General features: G+C 37.5%; 1 protein-coding gene across 1 annotated transcript in view; it reads left to right on the plus strand.

The window, feature by feature from the left end:
- The first annotated feature begins 14,283 nt into the window (after positions 1-14,283).
- Positions 14,284-18,307, plus strand: part of cfap20dc (CFAP20 domain containing) — a 45,389-nt gene continuing 41,365 nt past the window's right edge. The window contains exons 1-4 of the mRNA XM_036532785.1: positions 14,284-14,327; positions 14,533-14,622; positions 15,200-15,293; positions 16,745-16,817. Of these exons, the coding sequence (XP_036388678.1) occupies positions 14,307-14,327; positions 14,533-14,622; positions 15,200-15,293; positions 16,745-16,817 (278 nt within the window). The 5' untranslated portion in view covers positions 14,284-14,306. The remainder of the gene's footprint in view (positions 14,328-14,532; positions 14,623-15,199; positions 15,294-16,744; positions 16,818-18,307) is intronic.

Here is an 18,307-nt window from a genome sequence, read left to right on the forward strand (position 1 = left end):
TAGTTGTGGGTTTGGCCCTTTCCTGTCTTTTCCATAAAAAAGTTGCTGTTTTCCCCTTTTCAGCACTTTGCTAGTTAGCCAGCTAGGGTATGTAGCTAATTTGCTACAAGCTTGTAAATCTCCATGAAATTATACTATGCCATCCAACTGCTTTTGCGGACACCAATGGGCTGTGGTTGAATCTATGTAACGGTGCAAGCAGAATGCAATCTTCCAATATAGCAAGATGCAAGTTATTGGCTATTTTTCACAATGCAAGTACCACAGTGCACCACAGCATGGCTCACACCAATCGGAGTATGTGGCACTTTGCCTCACAAGCCATTACAAAGCACCACGGTAGAGAGAAAAGGGAACCCTGCCAACAAACACACTCCTGCCTTGGTTATTACAGGCAATCACGAATTTATTGACACGCTGTTGGTGTACACTGCACTGAATTACAGATCTCTGCTGCTGCTCTGAGCTGGTTCCTCTCCTCCCGGGCCAGCTCTTACCAGCTGCCCTGACAAAGATATTTTATTACTCGAAACATTGTCTTTTGGTGTATGCATTTCGTATTTAGTTGAGTGCTCTCTACGCAGAATTGGACATAGTGCATATGCAGTGTTTGACGGTAATGTTCAAAGGCTTTTGATAAAATAATTTTGATGTTGGTCAATGTAAATGGTACTTGCCTCATCTAAAGTTGTTATTGTCAAGTGTCAAACAAAACCAAAACTTCAGAATTTCCAAGGGTTTTTAGACAGCTGTACAAATGTTAACACAGTGTGTGTATCTTCTTATTGGATTTGCATGTTATATTAAACAAAAATAAATAATCTGCTCAGCTGTCAGAGGAGGGAATTTTGGTATTTCTAAAAAAAAAAAAAAGTTATTTGATAGTGATGTTGCATTTAGAAATGTCACATTCATACATATTTATGACTTCTGTATAAACAGGTCGAAAAGGTATACAGGGTGTATGCTTTTGTGTTACAATGACCTTTACTTAAGCCTTAGATGATAGAACATAAGTCTAGTGGAGAGGTGGAATAAAAATTCTCAACTGAAACTGCTGAATATTTGACTGATGACTACAATGATTCTCAAATGAATGACATAATGGTTAAAATATTAAAATAACAATTACTTTGTTTGCAAGAACATATTGGGACTGAAAAACATTTGGATACATTTGAACAGGCCTTTCAGTTTCTGTATAAATAAAGCAATTAAATATACAATATTATCAATAATTTAATCGTTTTGCCAGATGTATTCACATCTAAGTAAGAGCATCTGTTGGATGTCAGAAATGTAAACATATTGTTGAATGTACCTCAGCTTGTACTTTGCTCCAGATAACGTCTTCTGCTAAGCGACAAAATGTAAATTTAATTGATAAGCCCTTTCCCTTGAAAGCTGCATGTATGTCACCAAAATATGGCACAAAAGCTCATATTGGAAAGTCCAAACAATTCATGCTATCAGAAGGGGCAGGGATGTTTATTACTGTATATCCAATAGGACACAATCTGGTGTTAATTATTCTGTAACAAATCACTGGCTGCAAGACTGACTTCATGTAACTCTGAAGCTAGAGAAAGTCCCTTACTGTGGTATGGCAATATAAATGACAATATTAATTTGTTGAGGTTTTGTTTGGTTGAATATTTTTGAACTTTGACTCAATGAAATACGTTACTTTTTTCTTCACAAACACACTTTGACAAATTCATTGCTTACTTTGCTAACATGCTTATGTTGGCGCACTGCAGTGGAAGTTCAGTACTAACCAAAATGAATAAAAATATAAAAACAAACACTCGCATTTAATTTTAAATGGGATTTCAGTACAAAGGTTTATTGATCTTTGGGTAAATCTGGCAGCTACCTGTACTGAGTCTTTTACAAATATCAACAAAAGCTGTAAACATTGCCCTAGAATTAAAGGAAGAATATGGCTCCTACACTATAGTTCTCATAGTATGGTCAGTGAACCACTGGTGGGCTGCAAGGTAACAGATTTAAAAAAGATATAAATTAAAATTACATATACAGTAAATATGAATTTTACTTTGAAAAGGTACACACTTTCTTTGAAATTGTTTTTGTCATAATTCATTTATCCTCAAACTCAGCAATGGCACCGCAACTGTTTCTCCTGAAGCCTACAAAATAGCTTACTCAGAAATGTAGTCTAGCCTACATTAGTAGCTTTATTGTGCCTGTAATATCAAAGAGCATTAACTTCAATATCATAATGAAAATTTATCAGTCATTGCTTTCAGTGAACAGTAGTAATAGCATCCAACGTCCTAGCTAAATATATGCCAAATTAAAAAAACTCCTCAGTGTAAATCATTTTCAAGGTTTCATTTAATAAATAAATGTAATGTAAATGAGTCAAACTACAGTATCAGAGAGAACTGGGAATGCTTTGATATAACTACAATATAATTGGTGTATATATATATATATATATATATATATATATATATATATATGTACACATTTCTATATGCTCTAATGATTGCACATTACTGAGCCACATGTGCTTAATCAGTTCACCAGGGATCTGAAGGGACTTCGACAAGCTGTCAAAGTAGAATATCTGGAAATCCTGACATTTTTTTCCCTGGGGCAATTACCGGCAGCTAAATTTTATTTATGTGCTGCTTCTTAAATCACAGCAGACAGAAAAAGTGAAGGAAATCTCTTCATCATTGGTAGAGTTTTTTCCTTTCTCATTTTTTGGTAACTGTGATTGTATGTATTGTAGGCAGACACTATGAGGAAAAAAGACCGCAGAAGCTTGCCATCTTTTACATCCCAAGGCACATTTAATTAAATATTATGACCCGATGATAGGTTTGCCACCACGGCAGAGTAAGGTGTGCAATAATTTGAACACAGTTCAACAGGGGATGTGGTTCCATTGGTGAATACACCTTTTATTTTGCAAAGAAACTTGAAAGGGATGAGGCTAGCTCCCTGTTGAGCCGAAGTGACAAATATCCCCTTCCCATTAGGCCCGGCAGCTAAGCTGCTTCCTGGCAGCACACAATCAGGGCAAGTTGAAAGAACAGACCAGGGAGGCAATCAGAACTGCCAATGGTCACTTTACACACAGGATACTGAACCCAACTCTCCACATCACACAGCCTTGCAAGTCTCTTTTATGTGCCCCTGACAAGTAGCTAACCAGTGCCAGGTGTGCTCAACAAAGGACAGTGCTAAAACTGAGAGGGCCTGGAGCCATCTCTGGGGTAGATACCACCTCTCAAGAACAGCTCCCCTTGCTGTGTCACAATTATTATCTGAAACAAATAAACAAGATGAAATGTTTGATGTATCATTTTCAGACAAAAGGAAATGGTTGAGGCACATATTCCCATGTAACTATACATGTAAGCAAATACACTGCTTTTCTGAAGTAGATGCCTTCCTTACATCACCATTCTCAGCAGCAGTTTGAAGGACAGTGCGTATTCATCTATGTATAAAGAGATGCAAAATAGATTCTTTTGGAGCATCTTTCGTATTATTTTTCTGAGCCAATGGTGGCTTTAACATTTGTGGAGCTGAGGAGGCTGTGTGTGCATACACGCATATATGCATGAAATAGACAGTCTTGGTACTGCTGCTGATTACCTTAAATACCTGTCAGCATAGGATATGTCATGCCCTGATAGTACTGTCAACAGCAGTGTATTTTCCATTTATCTGAAGCAGCAACAGTAAGATTTCAGATAACTCTTATGGCCCTATGGGCTCACTATTTTGTGAAAGTCAAGAGCCAGTTTTCTCTCATAGTAATAAAACACATACGGCCCTAAATACAACATTACCTCAAGGACCACATACTAAACACAAGTGTCTGCAGAACTTTTTGGTGCTGTAGGAATTTCAAATGTGGTTAATGCCCGGACTAAAAGCGTTAGGACACATGTAATTATTACTGTGGTTGTGGTGAGGGCTGGACATTGTGATGATCAGATTTCTATGTCCTCCTCTTCTTTGCTGTTTTCAGCATAGAAGAGGTACAATTTGACCAAATAAACCAACGTATTGTGAACTCCAACATATTGTGTGCTGTGGTATTTTTGTTTTTGGCTTTGGGCAAGGTGCAGTCCTCTCCTCTCCAGCCCATGTAATTGTGAGTTCTATTGTATACTCTGTCTGCAGACAGTGGCATTTTGGATAGGGCATTATGTGATATTTTCTCTCCTAGACTTAAAGGTAAATGTAATGTAAGAAAACAACATTTGTTTGCTTTTAAAATGTAAATTTGTGCTCATTTTAATTGCTTCTTGTGATTTCTGGAGCTTCTTTTCTTTTTTTAACAAGTATAAAAATGTATTAAATAACAAAAGTGATATATTTTTAAAGGAGCTTCATTTTCAGTTGATTTGCTAACTGGGGTGTATGTGTTAATTCATTTAAATGCATTGTATTTGCATTATTTAACTTATTTAAATTATTTGTTCCAAGATTGTGCTCACACATCAGAGGACATTTTTACAATTCACTTATCCAAAATTACTGTCATACAAAGAAACACAACTGTTTCACCTTCTCAGTTTCAAAGATTGATCAAAACAACTGTATGTTCAAATCCATACAAACCTACCCATAATCACATTTCATAATCCCTGAGAGGAAACGAACTGTCCTATGTGAGAAAGGAATATCAAAAATCTGCAGGAGTTTAACATTTAAATTTCCCCTCCCTATACACTTTTTGCATGAACAGATAACACCTATTGTACATTGAAAAGATAATTTGCAGCATCTATTGGACAGCCACAAAGGCAAACATGTGTTTAAAGAAATATTCAGATGCACTGATACATATGAATTTCTGTTTTGTCAGCTTTGTACAATTTTTGGAAATTAACTTTTTAAAAATATTATACATGTGGATATGAAGTATGTTATTCAATGGCAAGAAAAACATTTCTTCCTTTATGTACATCCAATCCAACTCTGACCTACTACTGCCAAGGATGTGGGTGCACAAACTACAATACCATACAAGCTAACAAATCAATATGTGCTGGAAAGCCATGTTCAAACACAAATAAAGCCAAAGCTGTAGTGCTAAAATTCTCATCTTTTTAGGCTTAAGTCTACTCCTTTTTAATTATGTGGCATTGCTTTTTTCAATTTTATCTATATAAAGGCAGTCCAAACTTCAACATTGCAATATGTTCCTGACAACCTTATCATTCACTGGACTGGCACATACTGAATCCTGTTTTCCCATAAACTCACTGTTATAAGCAGAGGTTATATTCCCACATGCTGACTAGCTAAAAATGCTTCACAAATATAAATATGTCTACATTTAAATACAATGCCAATTTTAAACATTATAGAATTTCATAAACTTTTGTGTGGATCCATTTGATTGAACCTATATTCATTATTGATATCAGTTATTGTTTCACATTAGCTTAGTTTCTTTGGTAAACACATCATGTTAGTTAATACTGCAGTTGTGGTTTATGGCTTTGAAACAAATGAGCAAAAAGATTGTCAATGTCAAAAATGATTTCATGCCTGCCCAGTTTCCCACATGTCTGCAACAGATGTTTTTGTTCCAGAGTGCAATTCTTTGAATACTGAATATTTAATTTGACCACTGCCTTTGCAAATTAACCACATGAGTATAAGTAGTTATGTAATGCACATGAGGAGCTACAAAGAAACCTGTTTAGATTCAGATGCTAATTGTCTATGTTTATTATTCCTAATATAATTCAAATGGGGATTAATAAAAACAGGAACAAGATTCTTCCACTGAGCTTAATTTACTGGCAGATAGTCATTTGCGCATCAGAGACCAGGGACGTACATTTAAATATGGCCTGCTGTTGACAACATTCTCAGCATTCCTAGTATAAATAAAATTCTGTGTGTTTTTATTATATTCTCCCCATTACACCTCATCAATGGGAAGGTTATCATTGGACATAACACACATAGCTGCTTTAAATGTTCACAATCTGACCCTCAAAAAAGGATATACCCTTGGAAAATGAAGGTATTAAAGAATGGCTGCTGTTTTTTTTTTCCCTCACTGAGCCTGGGGATTTTTATGGAATCAAATTACATTTTCCCAGCAGTTTATTTTTCTAAGCATTGATATTGCGAATACACCATTTTCCTCTCCCCAGGAGGGTTGCTTATCGAGAACTCCACTGATGTAAATTAGAAATGATTTCTGCTAAGATTAGCTGGTGTCATCCACTTTGAATTTCTTTGTTGTGACCTGCCACTTTTGATAAACCCTCACTTCCAACCCTAACACAACATGTTAAAATTGGACTTTTTTACCTGCCTAAATCTGGCAGTTGTCTAATAAAAGATTTTGTCATTAACATGATGCTTGGTTTTAGGGATTTTCTGGTGTATACCATGCAGAATTGAGCAGAAACCCAGGACTCACACACTGGAACAATATGCAAGAGAATGAATTCCAGCCAATGCCCCAAAACAGGATAATTAGAATAATGGACTGATTACATTAGTCCAAAAAGTCCCTTGTGATCAGGTCAATTGTCAATTGGATGTACTTGCAGTGACAGGAGTTTAGTTTTCATTTTGTGACACATCATTATATTCACATAGCAATATTCTTACCACTATTTTACATATAGTATTGTGGTATATTTTGGATTGGATTGGATAGTGTTCTAGTGACTGATGTATCATAGTATATATTTGGCTTCTGTTGCCTAGTCAGATCACACAAGTTAACTTGTGGTAAACTGGTGGTAAAAACTGTGAAGTCAGTCTCTACAACAAACAGCTCTTTTTCAAATGTGTGGGCTCTCAACTGTTGTTGCATATGGCAAGTTAGTTGACTGATGTAATCACTTTTGCTCAATCCAGACAGCCTAAAACTTCTCTAATGTCCAGTGTATGAACGTCCTCCTGCTTCTGTTCAAAGGACAGCATTGCCATCGTAAAATGAAAGCGCACAATGAAAATTCCTGCAGAACCTCACTGGCAAACTACATCTTCTCAGGTGATGTAAATATGTGAAATGATATAGATGATAAATGATATGCAGTTGGATGTAAATATGCCCGACTGTTGCAGGAAACGAAAATCCATCTTGACTGTTTTTCCATGTGCACATTGAAAGCAGTTCAGTGCATTACACAGTTATTGGTTTAATGAACATCTTCACCACCAGCAAACACCACCAGCAAATACTGGAATATGGTCAAAACATTTCAGAAGAATCAAAAGATTGGCTGTACCTGCTTTGCCTGTCAGAGTGGGACAGAGAGAGGGAGACTCTGAGCAGGGTGAACACAAATGCAGAGATGACTTGACACAGGAGATCAGGTTCAAAAATAAAGTTACCTTTACCGAAGACTTGCAAAATACAAACAGGCTTGGGAAAGTGTATGCATGCATGCATGCATGCACACACACACAAGGGTATAAACAATAACTAATCAACACAAATGAAACACATTTAACCAAATGAGACATAGGGAACATAGGCAGTTATGTGGCCATCTGGTGGCCAACCCGAGAAGAGGCAGCTGCATTCCTGATGACATCCCTCTCTAATAAGTAGCATCCAACTGGGTACGTCAGCAAATATGTAATGACAGTAAATACTATTCATTTGTGATGAAGAAGCAGGATTTTTAATTATTCAGTTAAAAGGAAGTATGATGATATGACTGGACTGAGAATTTAGCCATTACCAGTATAAGATTACAACACTCTTGTGATTATGTCATAAGAACCAGTCAGCATATCCTGTGGCACAGTGTCCCTATTGCACCAGACTGATAGATTCTACTTCTTACAGAATATAGAATGTCCCTTACCAGTTCACCAGCGCTTCCAACAGCAACTGGTGGACCTGAGAAACCCCCTATACAAGCACTAGCCATGTGCACCCCTGCTTACCCTCAGATATCAGGTGCAAGACATTTACAGGGTGGTATAGCTGGAAAAACATTCATTCAAATAATACAATAACTCAGAATCTATCTCCTTAGTAAAAAAAAAAAAAAAAAAAAAAAAAGTTAAAAAAAGAACAAAAATAGTTAGCCAGCTTGCTACAGGAAATATTAGTCTCAATGATAAATAAGACAATAAATGACTTTGATAACTTAGCTTGCTCTGTAAGCTTCTGTGCTCAGTAAAAAAATAAAACAGCCTGGGCTTACATGGGATTCTTGAACATTTAGTAAAATAATCATTTATCAAATTAATGATGATAAATGGTTTCTCAAGCAAGGTTAACCTTGACCAAATGTAAACAAGTGATTTTATGGTGCAAAATACATGTGTTGATATATTGCATTTAAAGTGGAAAAATGTTCCATTGACAAATATTGTACAGTAAAATAGCGATATGCTAATTGCAGCAGTGAGCTGAAATACAGCCTTTGGCTATTGACTAATATCCCCGTTAAAGATAAACTTACATGTACCCTGTATTTTCTTAAGTCTAATTGTTTTAAAAATGTATGGTAGTTTTTTTTTATTTTATTCTGTGAAAAGAGAAACATTTCACTAACATTCATATTCTCTGAAATGTCACAATGAAACCCTGAAGCTATGTTCTGTGCAAGCCAAGAAGGGAAAAAAAAGTAATGGCATTCTAAAAAAAACTATAAACTCCCCCATCATAAACTAAATTTGAACATAATAATTGGGTGCTGCACTTTCAGCTTGTGTAATTTAGTGCAACAAAGAGCAGTTTGATTCAGCTGGCTAAGTAAATGGCAGCGCTGAAACAACTAAACAGCATCATGCTGTAGTCTGCATAAAGGTATTTGTGACTGCAATTTCAGAGGACCCAAAAAGGGAAAGCTGAACTTCATGGTCATTTCATGTTGCCACGTCTCTGCAATGTCACTGGGTTCCTAATAAATTATGTGGAAAGGCTGATATAATATTGTAGTAAATTAGGCAGATACCCACGAAGAGAAAATACCCATGCATTGATGTTTCACAACAATGCCCATTTAAAAAAGCTGTGAAGCAAAGCCATTACTCCATTCCTAGTGATTATAATGGATTTCCTTCACATATTCCTCCTACATATTGTACGGTCCCATACAATGTCCCATACAATGTGTGTGTGAAAAGTGCATGTGCATGTGTGTGTGTGTGTGTGTATTTTTTTTTTGGGGGGGGGGGGGGGGGCATTGGTGACGATGCATGGTGGGAAGTCAGGAGATGAGTTGTTGAGGAGAGTGATGGCCTTAGGGAAAAAACTGTTCCGGTGTCTGGTGGTTCTGGAAGTCCTCCATTATTCTTGTTAATCTAATTTCAAAACTGTGGTAATTACTAAAACAGCAGTTTCATTATATCAGTCTTTATGTAAATACACAAGGAGTTCATTACTTTAATGCTTTGTTCAAACAGTTCATGTGGTATCTTTAATGCAGTATAATTACAAACCTTTGTTTTTTTCCAAAGGAAGTGGAAATGGATATTAGTCACCCCACTTCTGCAGTGAATAAAAACAACACCAAAAAATAAATGACATTAAATTTTCTTAATCCTTGTGATACTGAATGACTTTGAAGATGTAATACTATAGTACTATATGCTAATGAGGATACTAAATGATGTGCATGGAAGGTAATTTCATTTCTCCTGGGTAAATATGATTTTTTTTCACATGCTGGCAAGAACTGAGTGTTATTCTGTATTAAATAATGGTATGCCATGATTCCATTTGTGTTATAAGTACTGGGTAACAGCATGAAATAATTGGAAAAGGTGTAGACTGAGATATCACTGTCATGCATGCCAGTTCCCCAAAAATCTGTATACTCAAAAGACATTGTTTACCAATGTAAGGGAACTGTAAAGACGTCAGCAGGTATTTTTATATATACTGTATGTGAAATTTATATTTTGCTAATCATATGTAAACATCAGCAGAGGATGAGCTCTGATAGTCTTTGTCAGAGTTTCCAAAAGAGAACACGTTAGTAAACTGTAACTGCTATCGTCATTGTTATAACAGTAGGTGTGAACACACCATCACCACCTGCTTCTACTAAACCGTCATGGTATTATGCAAATGAGGCATGCTTCACTTTGCAGTGATCATTGAAGCAAATAAAAAAGCTACTGTATTTTTGCACATTAACAAATGAATGCCAGTCTTGCGATGTGAAACAGATTCTGTGTCCCTAGTGCCCAGTCTGTTGAGAAAAGTGTATCATCCTAAATGGTGCTCAAAATAATCAAAGCATCTGGTGTTCACCTCACAGTGGAAGATGTGTGTACAATGAAATTTCAGAGACATGTAGGAATAATGTTTATACAATAGTCTATATAGTCTATACAACTTACGAAACGACACTAATGATTTTAGCAAACTTCTTTTAAATCTTTTTTTCAAGTTGATTTTTAGGAGTAATATCAAGTCAGAACTTAACAGAACCTCATATTGTTGATTGATGTTATAGTATATGTCATGCATTCAAAATGAGATTTTAGTCCAGATTTTAGACATCACTGCATTCAAAACCTGAAGTCAAACTCTGAGCCCTACCTGACCCGAACCCGAGTACTATAATGCAATTATAGGCCCAAACCAGCCTGTACCCAACATGTTTCATCATGTCCTGCGAGTTCAGGTTAGACTAAAGGGCTTTACCTCAATACCTAGTTATTGCAAGTCATTTGTAATACACACAAATGTTATTTCTGAATGAGGTCATTTCTGTTTTTACATCACTTAAACATGGACGGAATTGTTTATTGACACAACTGAATGGACCAGGGAGCAGGAGCTCATTGTGGTGGAAGGACCACTGGTGGGCCAGTGGTTTCTTGTTGTTGGAGTTCCTTATTTAATTCAGTCACCCACTGTAAAAATAAGTTTTGTACAGGTACTCACGTTTTACAGTAATGTTCAAGTATCCTTGAAGGGGAGCAGAAAGCTGAAAGAACCTGAAATCGATGACAATATCTACACGGGAGAGCTCTGCTGATGTCCTACATGGCAGGATTTGTAAGACATAGGGGCAGTAAACAAAGACGAATGTGTGTCAGAGAACGAGGAATGTACCATACGTAAATAATGAATCCCTGGTTCCCCTTTAACACTGAAGCACACCTGGGGATTTACTGGGACAGTCACACTTCCAGAACCGGATAGCAAGTAGCAAACCCAAGGAAAATCAAGATTCCCAGGCCTATGCAAAAGTATTTAGCTTATAGCCACATCTGTTCATTGTATCTGAGGCCTGCTGAAAAGTAAGTTTATTAGTGCAAGCACCCATGGGGAACCCAAAGGGGCCTCCTTTGATGGTGTATTAGTGCATCCCCAGCTGCAATGTCACAGTTGGTGGAATTTGATATTTGTACGGGTCTGTCTATTTTTAACTATAAATCCTGTTATCATGTAATGTGGGATGTGGTACGAAACCTGTGTGGACGCTACCATTATTAGACTGCTTAACTGACATCTTCTGCAAACAGATTAATCCAAGAAGCCTCACCAGATCTGGAGACCTAGTCTACCTAACAAGTACCACATTTAATGTCCAGTTTCAACTGCATATCAATCCCACAGAGGTGGAAAATAACCAATTACAGTAACAAGAGTAGCTGTGATTGGTTACTTTCCACCTCTGTGGGATTGATATGCAGTTGAAACTGGACGTTAAATGTGGTTCTTGTTAAGCAGATCTCCTGCAGTTTATTTCAAATGCTAAACACAAAACAAGATTCACAGCCACTTCTACAGTTTACAACTGAATTTGCCCAATCAGTTTAATGTCTTTGTCCCTGGGGGAACATTGTCCTGGAGCAGTGCAACAGCCTTTTCAGGTTTTCATTTGAACACGGTGTAACACCTCCGACACATGCTCCAGTACACTGGACGGGCCTCCCCCAAGGCTGACAAACTTTGGTTGTAGACCCAGATCAGCTCCCTTTCTTGAGGAGGTTGCTTGCGACAGCTTCTGTCTTAGGTCTGCTTTGCGCATCTGTCACACCTGCCAAGCGTTCCCTTGCCAGGCAGTGTACCTCCCCCAGGCTGTGTTTTTCTGTGATGCGGGGCGTGGAATAAGACATATTTTATGTAAATAATTGCAATGGTTGTAATTAAAACAAGAGTTTGCAGGCAACATCAAGGCTTTCAAGAGCAGTGGCCGATGAGTTTGAACTTTTGGCTTTTTATTATTTGACAAAGTAGGTCAGCTGAGAATTTATATTTCTCATTTACAGGGAGGGGCTGGAGAACCAATACAGAATGCAACAATGGAGAATGCAGCAGATTGCATAGTCAACTAACAGCAGAAGGAAAGATACAGCAGCCACACACAGAGAGCTAGTTTTGAAATTTAACCAGTAAATTAACACCCCTAATCTTTTGCTAAGTATAAGGGGATCTTTAATGACTATGATGAGTCAGGGTGTCATCTTAAACTGTCATCTGAAAGACAATGTCTTCTACAGCAGTGTAATCTTATCATTGCACTGGGCCTTGGAATTCTACCTAGATCAGTGGAAAGACTGCCTCTTACTGGCCCATGAAAATTACTTCAAGCAGTAATCTGTCTTCTCTCAGGAGATTTCCTACCTAAGTGAGCCCTGCCTTCCTTAGGCTGGGAATACGATACATGATTGTAGAGAAATTAACTCACTGCCGAAAAAGTCTCCAAGATAGGAGTGGAATCTTTACATAGTTAGTGAGGATCGGGAGTTGCTACCCCCACAGTACATGACAAGTTCAGTGACATGAGATTAATTGCCCCTACGTCCTCCTCACCACACTAAGGTGCCCCAATGGAAAGGCCGTCAGTTCACTGTTTTTTTTTTTTTTTTTTTTTTTTGATAACAGTGCACAGTGTAGCAGTGTTAAACAGTGCTGCGAGAGATTTCCAGGCGAGTACTGTCACTGCCTATTAAAACGTGAAATACTAATCAAAACAAACAGTGATGAAGAGGATAGTGAGTCCTGCAGCGCGATGTGCGTGGACCCAGGAAAAAAGGAAAAACTAGCAGAGTTTTGGCAAGAGTACAGCTGTGTATTTGATTTTCCGTGCGACTGTTACTGCGACAGAGGCAAAAAAAAGACATTTGCCTTGTAACCTCGCAAGTAAATCTACTAAATAGCAACGTAGGAAAAAGCTAACAGTGACAATGACATTTATTGACAATAAGGAGATAGGGTGAGAGTATATAAATCCCTTTGCTTACGCATGTGTACGTCTGTGTAAGTTAGAGTCCGTGAAAATCGTTTTTAACGAGACGAGCAGAACAGTTTATATTTTATACTTTCCACATGTATGTGTACCAATTAATGTATCTTACCCTATAAAAAAGCAGTTGTCTGTGTCTTTTCAGTTCGGTCCGCCACGGAATGCGTACCTAACTATGGCGTCCTGTCACCATAGAAACAGTTTTGTGTTGTATGCCCTCAGGTCCAGCACCTAGGCATAAATGTTTTCAGTGATATTACGGGTGCTAACATTAAGAGCAAGGCAACGGAGTCGCTGGACAACAAACTGAAGCCCAAAGTTGTGTCACAGCAAACTTTCGTATAATGATATAAGTGGAGTGGACACGCTGATGTATTTTCTTGCGGTTTTTGGTAGGCTACTGTTAAGTGTAATGTGTATCTAGACTAGCTAACGATAGCTAGCTAAACTCAATTTGTTCTCCCTATTAGTTATCCTATTGTAGCTAGTCTGTAAGTTGTTTTAGCTGAACTAGTTAGCCAGCATTTTTTATATATATCGAATAGCTACGTCTAGTGCAACTCGCTGGTAAGATTCCTAACATACAGTGATAAAAGTACGACACAAGTACAGTTACATCACTAGCTAATGTATACATGTAACGTTAGTTGATCATAAATAATGTAAACTAATACGGTTTTCGTTATATGATAAGGAGGCCACCGCTCATACACCGATTATTTAACCTGTTGAAGTTTCACAGTTAGCTGACTATTTTATTTGCAAATTATGGACCCCTCTAACATGGTGTAGTTCATGAGCAATGCCTAAAAGTGTTGTTGGTAAAATTCTCCGCGGCATAACCTGTTTTGGAGCAGAACAGTTTTGTTAGCATCAATAAGGTTTACTAATGTTTCGCCAGTAGCATTAGAAAATCATGTGATTGCTGTTCTTCGGGTATTTATGTTTATGCTTTTTCTCTTTGCCCCCAGGTTGTGCAATAACGGTTGCATGGAACGGGCTGAAATACATAAATATTAACAATGTAGTTAGCATTCAAAATGTGCATTAAACCAATACTCAGCTTCGCAAGTCACTTACTGTTGCAAGGTGAAAAAAATCTCATGAAGCATGTTCAAAAACGAGTATCAGGTGGGATAACTATGCTTTATTAAACTCTGTTGTGCTATAGGCTGATGTATACTTTCTGAATGTTTCTTGTGAAACACAGGCACATTACCTGAAGAAATTTCAAATGAATTAAAGAAAGAAATAAGTTATTTGTGTTTTTGTCTAATGGTTAAAAGGATACTTTTTTAAATTTACATTGTGAATTTCAAATTTTCCCTCATTTAAGGGTGGCGCTGTTGTGGACATATTCAGTGCTCAGGGGAATGATCCAGTGGCAAAATGGAAGCTGTATGGTGGCCAATCAGCTATTAGTAAAGTGAGTGTTGATTTTGTTTAAAATATAAACTCCCCCATTTCTTTCAGGCCTATTAATATTGCTGCAGGTACAAAATAAACAATGGAGTACAGGTCTACCACACAATCAATTAATGTCCTCTTATTAGAGACCCAGCAAACTGCTCTTGTCCTGTGGCTTAATATTGTGCTTTTTTGTGCGTGTGCTTTTTTGCGTGTCATGACTATAAATTTATAAGTCACACAATACAACTGGTACCCAGCAAGAAGACATTGACAATTTTACCACAGTCTTTATTTTTGGCTGTGGTGGGATGGATGCCACAATGCAATGCCTTTCTTCTTCTGGAGAATCTAGAAGTCTCTTAAAAATTTTTGACAGGTTTTCTTAAACAGAATTTAACAGTGTAGATTACTACTGCAGATATTTTGACTTAGGTTTGCATATACTTGAGGTATATAAACTTATTGTGATAGGCTACACAGATTTTAAAAATGCTTTAATGCAATGTGACTGCAAATAATTGTGTAAAGATTTTATAGTAGAATACGGTTGTAAATAGCTTTACCTTTTGTGGTTGCTGTTTGTTTAATTACAGGAGTTTGACAAAGAGATCAAGGGTTTTGTATATATTCTGGAGGGCAGGAGCCAGACAAACAAGATGCAGATACCAAAGGACAGCAGGATGGCACGTAAGTGTAAACTAAACATAATACTACACTGATTATTGGCTGTGTTTATATAGTTTTATACTTATTTTATAATTGATTTGGTCTCTTACAACATGTGAAATTGTTCAGTGGTTTGGCAACACTTTCCGACTTATGTGTCAGTTGTGTCATTATGTCTTATAAACGATGTCATGTCCTGACAGTGCCTTAACGGTGTGGTCTTATGACATAGCTGGGAAGGGAGGATAGGATTTACCCTTCCATGAATGCAGTCAGCTCATTTTAACTGAAAATGCAGTAACTAGCGGGCAACAAAATATGTTGATGTTGTTTTAATGTTGATGTGTTTCAAAGAAGCAAGCAGCATGTCAGTTCAGCTGAAGTAACATTACTGGAATTCATTTAGAGGCCCATTACACTGATGGTCATAACAGGACCATTGTATAAACATAGTTCCAGTGATTGAAGAAATGCAGTGCCAAGTTTGTGAACCCTGTCAAATTAGCTGCATTCCTGCATTAATTAATCAGAAAATGTGGTCTTATCCTCATCTAAGTCATAATAATGGACAAGCATCATTTGATTACACAGCACACAAACAGTTGTACTTTTCCCATATCTTCATTGAACACATGAAAATGTTTGATACTGACATTTTTAACTTGTACCATTTTATGCAAAGTATTGAAAAGCCTCATCTCAGTCACAGACCTGTTTCATGTTCTCGGAAGTATCTGCTCAGCTTTTATAATGAATGTTGCGCGTGCCTTGCCACTGCATTCTGCAATGAGGACTCATAACTCGGCGAGAATATATATTGGCCACAAGGCTCTGGGCAGGGAGGTGTAGTTTTTCGGGGAGATTTATATTTATTCACTGCTGGCAATTGTGCACTGGCCATTTATGAGATATGCAGATGTGTAAGTCAAGTCTGAATTCACAAAACTGACAAATGAATAAGCAAAGGCATGGGAAAAAGTCCAAGCATGGTACAGAGTTTTGAAAATAAATACAACATCCTCCATGAGACAGGTGTTGAGGAGTGTCTGTGTTGTTTTTGAACAAATTTATCGGCAGTTAATGACTTTTTAATATGAAAGCAGTTAGCACTGTAGCTAACTCGCTGTCCTCATTTCGCATCTCTCTGTCTCCTCCAGTAACCAAATTGTAATAATCACACACTCCTTGTTTACACATACAGATAAACAAGTGCAAGGAACCACAGATATACATGTAAGGTTAAATAACCTTGTTTTGTCATTTGTCAGGGTTAAGTTTCTCATAGCTGACTATTTGCCTTAAAGTTTTTACAGCCACATCTTTTGTCTGGGTGAAAAGGGGTAGCGTTGTTGTGATAATGACTTGAACAAGGTACTTGTAGTTGTAGTGGTTATAGTTACCCAGTGTAAGGAAATTCCCATACACAGACAGTGTCACGCAATGTAACCTTTTACCTGGGTTGTTTCTTTCAGTTGGGCTCAGCCAAAGGTTCCTGGTCCTGCAGATGTATGTTCCCCCGGGAAAAGACTTCTGCATAGAACTCATGTAAGAATACTCATACTGCTGTAACCTTTGTCATTGTACAGATAGCTATCATGGAACATTATATTTATAGTTAAATAATGCCAGCCATCACTTTTGTTTAAGCCATTGGCATGTCTAGAAAAAATGAAATTTGATTTATTGATTGATGATTGATTGTACTACTTTAAGTCATAATACTCAATATTTTTCCTGTATGTTTTAATGGAGATTGGATTAACTCTTAACTTTTTTTCTGGGATGACTAAATATTGCAGTAATGTTCTCATTATAATTTTAATGAAATCAACCCCCTGCAATATGTGATGATCTATAGAAGGCATCATCATTTTAAAAAAGGAAAAGCTCTGTTATTATATCATTCAATACTTTCCTAATTTCAAGGCTATCTAATCGGTTTTGCCACAATTGCGCCGCTAGCTGAGCTAAATTTAAGGTAAATATCAATCAATCATTAAATAATCAAATTCACTTTTCCAGAATAATTTTCCACAAAACTATTTAGCCAATCTTGTCACTAAATAATTTATTTACTGGCTCACAAAAAATAACAAATGCAACTCAACAGTGCTGCAGCAGTGCTCTTTGACTAAAACTGAACCAAATGTTAGTTTTTGGAGTCTTGGTTATCGTCCTTAGCTTCCAGCTGGATCATACTCAACCCTGTCCATTTTGACTTAAATTATTATATTGACTTTGTCAACCAAACATTAGACATCAGATTTTCATTACTTCGAAAGTAAGTAATACATCTTTTCATTTTTGCTTCCATGGAAATTGGAAGTGTGTGGCCACTGTTATAATAGGTTTAACAACATTAAAAATTCATGCAGATTTTCTATGAAACATTGTTGAAAGTAGAAACATGCAGGTATTGTGGCCAACAGAACTTCACAGTTTGGCGACCAGAGGGGATGTTGTTTTATTCAGAATAGAAAATGAACTAAATCTTGGTACAACTACAATGTATTAGTGCTTTCTAGTCATCCAGAACAGCCTAAATCTGTATGTTTTCCTGAGATAATTTACTATTGCTACTGTGCAGCTGCATGGCTCAAAACCTGAGTAGTTGGTGGCTTACTCTGTCTGTTCTTAAAAAGATATTCTTTGATTTATACGGAGCAATACATCTGTGTCTCTCTCACTCCAGACTTGGCTCTGTGAAACTGAGATTAAACAGCTGAACGTCCTTGTTCCATTAGCCGCAGGAAACAGGCATCGTCAGCTTGAGGAGAGCCAAAGGCTTCCTTGGTGGCACCCCCCTGTAGTACAAGCTCCTGGGATGCTGAGGCTGAGGCTGAGGCCGCTGATCTGCTTGAGTTTAGGGGTTCAATACGGCGGTGTGCTATGCTGAGCGCAGTCCATGTAGCAGTTAGCATCCGCACGGTGGCTGAGGGGAGCCAGCGGTCACCAGGTTGCCTAATGAGGGGAGAACCAACCCAGGTTGGTGATGGAGCAGGTGAAAGCCCCTGGGTTGACCAGGGTGACAGTTT

The sequence above is a fragment of the Megalops cyprinoides genome, chromosome 7 (assembly GCF_013368585.1).
Source record: "Megalops cyprinoides isolate fMegCyp1 chromosome 7, fMegCyp1.pri, whole genome shotgun sequence".
Classification (NCBI taxonomy): Eukaryota; Metazoa; Chordata; class Actinopteri; order Elopiformes; family Megalopidae; genus Megalops; species Megalops cyprinoides.